Below are 9109 nucleotides of genomic sequence, written 5' to 3'. Positions count from 1 at the left end.
CGTCTCGGCCTCCCAAAGTGCTGGGATTACAGGCTTGAGCCATCGCACCTGGCCTCCGCCTTGGCCTTTCAAAGTGCTGAGATTACAGGGGTGAGCCGCCGTGCCTGACTTACTATGCCATTTTATATCAGGGATTTGAGTAGCCTCGGATTTTGGTATCTGAGGAAGTCCCAGAACCAATCCCCTATAGATTCTGAGGGACGACTCTTTTCTTGAGTAGCCCAAGAAGGAGGCACGTGGAGAGCAAAACTGTGTCCAGGAGAGCTTTTATTTGTACGGAACAGTTTTAAAAATACAGAATAAAATAGCTTTATCTCTACTATTATTCACAACATCTGGTCCAAATATTACATATTTTTAAAATACTTAAACGTTTAATGAAGCCATGTTAGAAAAACAATATGAAAATTCTTTTTAAAAACTCCATAAAAGAATTACACATCTCAAAAAACAACCCCACCCCAAATACCCTCGATATGCAAAATAAAAATAAAAAAAACAAAACCCCAGAAAGGTATACATAGCCAAAGTCAGTCACAAAAACTCAAGGAAAATATAGGCATCCCCACTGTTTTAAGAACAGTCAGAAATGTATTAAGGTGTCAAATGAAGACTGTTACTAACGAACAGAAAAGGAGAGTCATTTGAACTGTCAGTAAGATGGCAACATGGGGAAGGGTGTCCTAACTGCCTGGAAACACGCACAGCAATGCTAAGGACGTGGGAGGGTAGAGTGACGCTGAAAACACAGTCAACACCAACCAGAAAGGATGGGAATGTCTGTGAGACTGCTGAAAAGAGACCCCAACGCTGGCAAAATCAGGTGGCCCTTCTTGCACTACTCAGGTTCTGACTGCAGGAGGGGCAGAGGGTGGTCGATGTCCTAGTCCCTGTGTCTAAAAAAGTAATGAGGGGACAGAGTACAACAGGCAGCACGTAAGTCCCTGGGCTCTTTTCTAAAGCCAAGGGGAGGCTCCCTGGAGAAGCGAGCTTTGTGAATGCTCAGGCCCGGAGCCGCACACGAACGCGGCGTGCAGCAGGTGTGGCTGGGCGTGCACAGCTGGCGTCCAGCGACAGCCATGCCAGGCCTGTGCCTGTAGCGAGTGTACACCCCATGCATGGCCACCCCCAGGATGCTACTTCTTCTCTGGCCAGATGGGTTCTGGAATGAGGCTTCTGCTGTCGCTCCATATTCACCTTCAATCTGGCCTGGCCGCTCCCATGGCATCCGTATTACTGAAGATGAGACTTGCCAACTTTAAGTTGCTAGTACCAGTATTTCAGCAGGGACATGAATGAAAGAAATAACAACTTAGCTCATGGTCATAAAATATACGTATGGGAAATAAAGTATACACACATACTAGAGATTCATCAATGGAGAAATTCTATCATCACATGACATTGTCATGAAAATTATATCATTCCCTCCCTGGAAAACTGTGACTATTATCCTGGGTAGAAATGTCATTTTGCTATATGGAAATACTGCAATATTCATGCATAAACCAAGTTGTCATCATGAAAGTCAGTATTCTACAGTATAAAGCAAAACCTGTGTGTGAATTTGTTACCATGAAAACGGGAAACCATCAGGACCTATGATGCTTCATTCTGGCTTGCCTTGATCAGTCCCAAGAAACTAAAAGTTAGCATTTGAAATCCTCTTACAGATTCTGAAAGTAAATGTATCAGTGAATCTACATTTAACTCCCTAATGAGAATGAAAATTGCTTACAAAGACTAGAGTCACTTCCCATTATTCTGTGAAGCAGGGGTGGGGGTTCCCCATCCCCCACTGTGAATATGGCATCACCTCCTGTCCGTATTCACACTGTCTACGTTTCATGTTGGGATCACCCACACAAATGCTTTCTTTTAGGGACCAGGCAGGTGACCTGGGAAGGTGGTGAGGAGGTGGTCTCTGTGGAAACTGGAGACTAACTGGCCTGCAAGAACATTCACGTCCAAAATATTTTAGAACACTCTACAGGCAAAACAAAGTATGGGGTGGTAGCTCAAAGCCCCAGCAATGCAGGCCGATGATGTGAATGGGAAGTGTCATGACGCAGACTGCGGATGGCCACCGTGTCCCCCGATATCTCCCCTTCAGGTGTGTGCTTAAACCCAAGAAGCAGATGAATACGTTCTTTTTCTTTCAATTACAAACTTTCATTCTGTAGCATATTTTCCAGCAGGAGAACCACTTCCTAAAATGGTGTGTGGGTGTGTGTGTGTGTGTGTGTGTGTGTGTTACATGTTCGAGTTTATTAGTCATTAGGGGACTCCAATCACTCAAGGCTGTGCACAAAGTACCAGATTCAGCAGGAGTATCCAGTCAGGCTGCCCTCTTTGCTCCCTACCTCCTATCCCCTTAACCCTCCTCGGACAGAATATCGGGTTGGCCCCAGTGGAATAAGAAGAACAGGAAACTCTCATTCCAACAGGAGTTGAAAGTGTAGAGCTTCCTTCCCCGTGTGAAGGCCCACAGAGGGCACCCCACACATTAGCGGAGTTGAAGCCTCCTGATAAAACCCGGCCCAAGGAGGGGCTTCAGAAGGGAGTGGGTTTCTGGATGGCTAGAGCACACACCTTGAGTGTTATACAGTGGAAGACGCCCAGTCAAGCCGAAGAGAAGGTGCCCCTGGATCACCAATGGCTTTCAGGCTTTTATTTGGATATTTGGTCTTTCTGCTCACCTGCAGAGCTAGAAGATTGCAAATCTCTGGGATGTTTAGCAGTTTACCCCATTTTTCAGAGCAGAGAAACTGGAGATATTGAGCAAAATCCAAACAGAAGGAACTGAGAGCAACTCAGTGCAGGAGGGCTGCCAGCCTCAAGGGCGTCCCAAGGCAAGAGGGATGGAAACCATGAGCCAGTGTGCTTCTAATGTATGCATCAAAGACACATTTAAGAAAACGTACAAAATTAGATGTAATTTAGCATCTAAGTTCTTTACTTAATCTGCAGCAAGGTTTTGGCAAAATAATGCAGTGGCTCCAAGGTGTTCTTGCCAGAATAAACCTTGAAGCCCCAAACTTCCAGGAGTGAAGGGGGCTACAGTGACATGGCAATGCCGCGAAGACAGCGCCGCCGCACTGGAGAGCTGAGCCAGCCTGCGGCCGAGGGGGACAGGAATGCACCGTGTGGACACCAGGCTGCCAAGAACCATGCTCTGCCGCTGGTGACAGGAGACAGGCACCCACGCAGCTGACCAAAGCTCGACCAGGCCAACGGCCACTGAAGATGCGGCCACCTCATGAAGCGGGGGCACTGCTTCATATCTCAGGCTTTTTCCTTCTCTGAAAAACTTCAAACCAAACCAACAGGAGTCATTTCTCAGGAAGGATTTAGTGTTATTAATTAGAACTCTCTTAAGTGAGATGGAGCCTGTTGGCTGCTTTTATCATCACCTTTGGCCACGACCCTCACCTGTAAAATCAAGATCTAATGGACATGCAACATGGCAACCCACAGGAAGTCTCCTTAAGCCACGATTGCCAAAAGCGACTTTCAACAGAAGCCCTGGAAAGTGGGACCAGCTGGCCGACAGACCGTTCCACGTGGCGGCTCTGCATGTTACCTGCCCCAGCTTCCCTTCTTCACAAAACAAATTCACGTGTAACTTGACCCATGGTTTCTGGGCTCTGGTCCAGTAGTCAGTTTTGATAAATAGATTAGGCATTACAGTATTTACACTTTCATGGTATCAAGCAATACAAAACACAACCACAACAATGGTTACTGGCCTTCAAAAGCCGTTACAACAAGCTTCCCTGATGGCATCCACAGCTTTACAAATGCTGGTTCTTTTCTTGATGGAGGGAAGAGTGGGGTGGGGGACAAGGAATAGAGATGCAAGGAAAAAGGGTCACATGGAAAACACTGATTTCCAAAATCTGCTATAGTCAATAACATTAAATAGGAATAAAACCTTGTAATTATAGACGCGCGCGACAATAACATCCACATGACGGCAGAGCCAAGACGCCCATCAGCTTGTGTGACTGGTGCCTTGGGTGGCACTCTACACTCATCACACCGGCCAACAGTGATAAATGCCAGAGAGGGTGTCTCGGCCACTGGTGAAGTGAAAAGAGGCCAGTGTGCACATGCTGGCCTGGTCAGGGCCAGGGTGGCCAAGAGAAGGCGCAGCCGAGAATCAGATATTGGCTTCAGGGTCCTTTCCTTTTCCCTCCAATGCCCCAAACAGATGTTCATTCAACATCTGTGCAGGGCTTACCCATGGCCTGACCTGGGCACAGGGCAGCCACGCCACTGTTTTCAGGTCAGCAGCCTCCTCCTCCAGATCAGCGACAACAGAATCATGCTGGGCCAGTCAGTCGTGACAGTGCGAGGATACTGGTGCCCCTTGGTCAGAGGAGGTCTCTGTGGGCACAGACGAGGATCAAATGACAAGGAAGCAGGTCCAGGGGCTTCGGAGAGAGAGAGAGAAAGCCCTTGGACTGGACCCTGGAGGTGGCTTACAGGAAAGCCAGCCCCGGGCAGTGGAAGGGAACTGAAGCAAGGAATTGCTGCAGATTTTAAATGCCCACTCCCAAGGGAGGACTGGAACTTCAAACTTAGTGACCACGGCCAGCAATGGACACTCAAAGGGCAAGGGGTCAAGGGCTTAAATAAGGAGATAGGTGAGACACCGTATCAGGCACTATCACCCCCGCAGAAGAAAAGTGATTCGCAGTCTGTCTTAGCTCTGGGGCGCAGAATGTAAATGTAGATATACAAACATGTATTTTACTTCTTGTTACCCAGCAAGGAACTACAGATACATGCCTCACTGCGGCCGGGCCACAGGGCACAGCAAAGGCTATCCCGTGGCCTGAGAGTCTTCGTCTGAACTCCGGCTGTTGTCGCTCTTCCTGAGGCCTTTCCACGTGTAGCCCACGAAGGTTGGACTGATGGGTAAGTAGCTGAAGCATCTGTATTTTTTTATAATGTTCATGCCAAATGGCAAATTGTACGACTCCATGCCGTCCAGTGATTTGTTCCCTTTGCCCACGCCCTTCTTCCATTTCCGGATTCCTCTTTCCTCTGGAGTACCTGTCACACACATCAAAAGAGAAAACAAAGGAATGCTTCGTTTAGCAGCTCTACTGAGAATGAAACTGTCGTTACACACACACACACACACACACACACACACACACACGGTCCTACAGATCAAACCTGCCCAGGTGACAGCAAAGAACACCTGCGGAGTTCAAGGTGCTCAGCTATCCAGTGCCCAAACCAGAAGTGTAAGAAGCACTAACCCCTCCATGTCCCTCATTCAAGCAATCACCTAATGGTCTTCCGACCTCCCTGTTCTTCTGTGTGACCCATATTCTCAATTATCACTGTTAGAGTCCAGCCCAGGCCATGTTATTGCTTTCCTGGTTCATTCTATTGGTCTCCCAACTGGTTACCTAGTCTTCCGGCTCAGCACCTCCTGCCCTAAGTCTGTTCAAAAACTACCTCTCTAGGCCAGGTGTGGTGGCTCACACCTGTAATCCGAGCACTTTGGGAGGCTGAGGTGAGAGGATCACATGAGGCCAGGAGTTTGGACCAGCCTAGCCAACATGGTGAAACCCCGTCCCTACTCAAAATACAAAAATTAGCTAGGCGTGGTGGTGCACGCCTGTAATCTTAACTACTCAGGAGGCTGAGACAGGAGAATCGCTTGAACCTGAGAGGCAGAGATGCAGTGAGCTGAGATCATGCCATTGCACTCTAGCCTGGACAACAGAGCAAGACTCTGTCTTAAAAACAAAACAAAACAAACAACAACAACAAAACACACAAAAAAACTCTCTAAAATGTAAATCTGAGTAAAAAAAAAACCCTCTTTAAAATGCAAATCTGAGTTTGCAAAACAGGGCTAAGTCTTTCTTGTATCACACAATGCCTTCATCAACCAGTCACTGCACACTCACCCCCCATCCAGACAGACCCACACTTCATGCTGCTTTGCTCTATTTTAGTGTGTCTGGTGCTGTGGGGGACACACAGGTCATGTATCTGTCGTGCTTCCGTGGGGATGAATATCCACCCCACGGAAGTGGACACTCCTGGCCACTCTGCACCCTGACAGATGGGTCAGGGAGAAAGCTCTGAGCACACAGGGCTCAGCAAGGAAGCTCATGATTTTTTTTTATATCTAAGCTCTGCTCTCTCATTAGTATTTCAGAAATAAAGCTGACTTTAATTGCCATCAGCCTGACTATTGCACCCCTCTCTCAACTCCCTCTGGCTTAGGAGAGAAAGAGGGTAGTCGTTATGGACTCTCTTAAATCCAGTGCCTTCCATCTATTCATGTGTGTGATTCCTTCTGCCTTGGTTTCCCCAGCAATCTCTTGATTGAGGTTATGTTTTGGAGATTTTTATTTTTATTTGTTGTTTCAAGCGGAAAATGTCAACAAAACCTTCAAGCCTAAGAATAAGTATCACCCTTCCTTGAAGGCAGGGAAATCTGCCAGTATGTCCATGGCAGCACTTTACAGTGGTCCACAGCAGCCACCTCCAAGGCAGGACCCACATAACATCCTCGTCTGTCACCCCAAGCTCAGCACAGATGTATCCATAAACAGGGATCATGGGTACTGGAGAGGCAGCTGCTTCCAGGCATCTCTTGTCAATGATCTTAGACCCCTGATCTCAGCCTTTGCCCATGGTCTTCTACTGCCTTTTGGTTTTAGTTGGTTGGAAGCCCACCTTAGTAACAACTCATTTAAAGGACAGTCTCCCCAGGTAGAAGTGCTGCAGGCTGTGCCCACCTCTCTCAGATCAGACAAAAGCCACACTGCAGGGCCTCTGGCACAGGCTGTGCAGGGGGGCAGGAACCTGGCCTGTGCCCATCCCACTGCCATCTCACCACACGCAGCAAACTCACCTGCTGTCTCCCAAAAGTCCTTCAGGAGAAACAAAATTAATCAGTTTATTTAGCAAAAAACTGATCCATACACAGAGGCTAGGAGTGCCATCGCAACTGTTTTAGAAAACAGTTATAATTAGTGATGGCTTTGAACTCACTGACTCTTCCCGTTTTCCATTTCTATTTGGCAAAAAAGTAACATATATGTTTTTTTTAAAAAAAAAAGTGTGTTTGATATATACCACATACCTGGGATGGTGTTATCCAGGATAAAAGCCACACAGCCCCCTACAAACATAGCAGTTGTGAGAAGGACGTTCAAGACTTGATCGATTCCTGTTATCCCTAGAAAGAGAACACAGCCATAGAGGTCAGTGCCATGGCAGCGGTGAGCCTGCCCTTGACTTGGGAAGGGGCAATGATGTGGGAAGAACTCCGCCAATCAAAGCAGTAAAGGAAAGTGTAAATTTCTTAGTTGTGCACGTGTAGATGAATTTTTGCTGGTAATGTTTTAAACTACGATGAACACTTTCAACAACAATCCAAAGGTATCTTCATAAGAAGAATTCCCAACAGTGGTGCATAGAAGGTGAATCTAAGAGTGGCGTTCACCCTACAACGAACTGTGAAGCCACAGGGGTGTAGTTGGTGGATTAAAAAAATTCAAAATAAAAAGAAAATGGTAGTCATAAGGCTGAGAAAAAAATTACAAAGTGAATAATAAGATGACAAAAATATTTCTGGTACGTACAATCATACAAGACTTTTCAGTATCCTGGGTTACCAGTTAGTGCTCAGCTGCTTTTAATCAGGAGCAACTGGATTTATAAAGATGTGCTCCCCGTTTTAGCCAGGATGATCTTGATCTCCTGACCTCGTGATCCGCCCGTCTCGGCCTCCCAAAGTGCTGGGATTACAGGCTTGAGCCACCGCGCCCAGCCAAAAAAAAAAAAAACTAGCCGGGCGAGGTGGCGGGCGCCTGTAGTCCCAGCTACTCAGGAGGCTGAGGCAAGAGAATGGCGTGAACGCTCTGTCGCCGAGGCCGGAGCTTGCAGTGAGCTGCAGATCTCGGCTCACTGCAAGCTCCACCTCCCGGGTTCACGCCATTCTCCTGCCTCAGCCTCCCCAGTAGCTGGGACTACAGGTGCGCACCACTGTGCCCGGCTAATTTTTTTTTTATTTTTAGTAGAGACAGGGTTTCACCATGTTAGCCACGATGGTCTCGATCTCCTGACCTCGTGATCTGCCTGCCTCGGCCTCCCAAAGTGCTGGGATTACAGGCGTGAGCCACCGTGCCTGGCCCCGAGTATGACATATTAAATGTAAAAAGCAGCAAGAATCTCGTTTATCCACACAGTTTCCACATTGAAGACAGAATGATCCTCAACAGAAAATCATAGGCACTGGTGAGGATGTGGAGAAACAGGAACCCTCCTACATGGCTAATAGGAGAGTAAAATGGTGCAGCCGCCATGAAAATGTTTGGTGGTTCCTCAAAAGGTTAAAAATAGAATTACCACATGACCCAACAATTATTCCACTCTTAGGTATATACCCAGGAAAAATGAAAACAAATACTCAAATATGGCCCATATTGATTATTTGTGAATTACGTGTTTGTGAAATTGCCTATACACTAAAATTTATTTGTAAACCCAAAATGAATACCCTTGGTGCCTTCATGGGTATACAGAGCCGTGAAAAATCTGAGCCACGCCACACACATTCCTGGCTGATGTCAAACAAGGTGACGCTCTGCCTTGTTCTGGTCTCATCCCGTAAACAAGAGTCCTTTTTGCAGACTATGTAGTGCCATGTCTGTCATACCGTGTGCTTTCCGTTGGTGATCTCACTGTTTAAAATGTCCACCAAGTGGTGTGAAGTGCTCCCTGATGTTCCTACACATTAGGTGGCTGTGGTGTATGTTACAGAAGATCTATCCAGACAGGAGCTGTGGCATTGCTGGCTGTGTTTCCCCAGCAATGGTTCAACATTTGCTAATACTGCCTGTGGCAACTCTACGGAACATAACTTCATGAATAATGATAACTGACTGTACTTGCACATCAATATTCACAATAGCCAAAGGCCAGAGACAACCCAAATGTCCATCAGTGGGTGAATGGATAAACAAATTATGGTATATACACACGGTAGAATATTATCTAGTCATAAAAAAGGAATGAGGCCATGCACAGTGGCTCACGCCTGTAATCCCAACACTTTGGGAGGCCGAGG

At 46.9% G+C, this 9109-nt stretch overlaps 1 protein-coding gene across 8 annotated transcripts in view; it reads right to left on the bottom strand.

The window, feature by feature from the left end:
* Positions 1-249: 249 nt before the first annotated feature.
* SLC23A2 (solute carrier family 23 member 2) overlaps positions 250-9109 on the bottom strand; it is a 147904-nt gene continuing 139044 nt past the window's right edge. For 7 of the 8 annotated variants that reach the window (XM_017944974.3, XM_017944978.3, XM_009216513.4 and 4 more), the window contains 2 exons: positions 7121-7216; positions 250-5061 (listed from right to left, as the gene is read on the bottom strand). In XM_017944974.3, coding sequence (XP_017800463.1) covers positions 4829-5061; positions 7121-7216 — 329 coding nt within the window. In that variant the 3' untranslated portion in view covers positions 250-4828. The remainder of the gene's footprint in view (positions 5062-7120; positions 7217-9109) is intronic. The other variant, XM_031656582.1, reaches the window with a different exon arrangement.

The sequence above is a fragment of the Papio anubis genome, chromosome 16, assembly GCF_008728515.1.
Source record: "Papio anubis isolate 15944 chromosome 16, Panubis1.0, whole genome shotgun sequence".
NCBI lineage: Eukaryota > Metazoa > Chordata > Mammalia > Primates > Cercopithecidae > Papio > Papio anubis.
The sequence above is the reverse complement of the archived record's forward strand: the minus strand, read 5'-3'. Positions and strand labels throughout refer to the sequence as shown.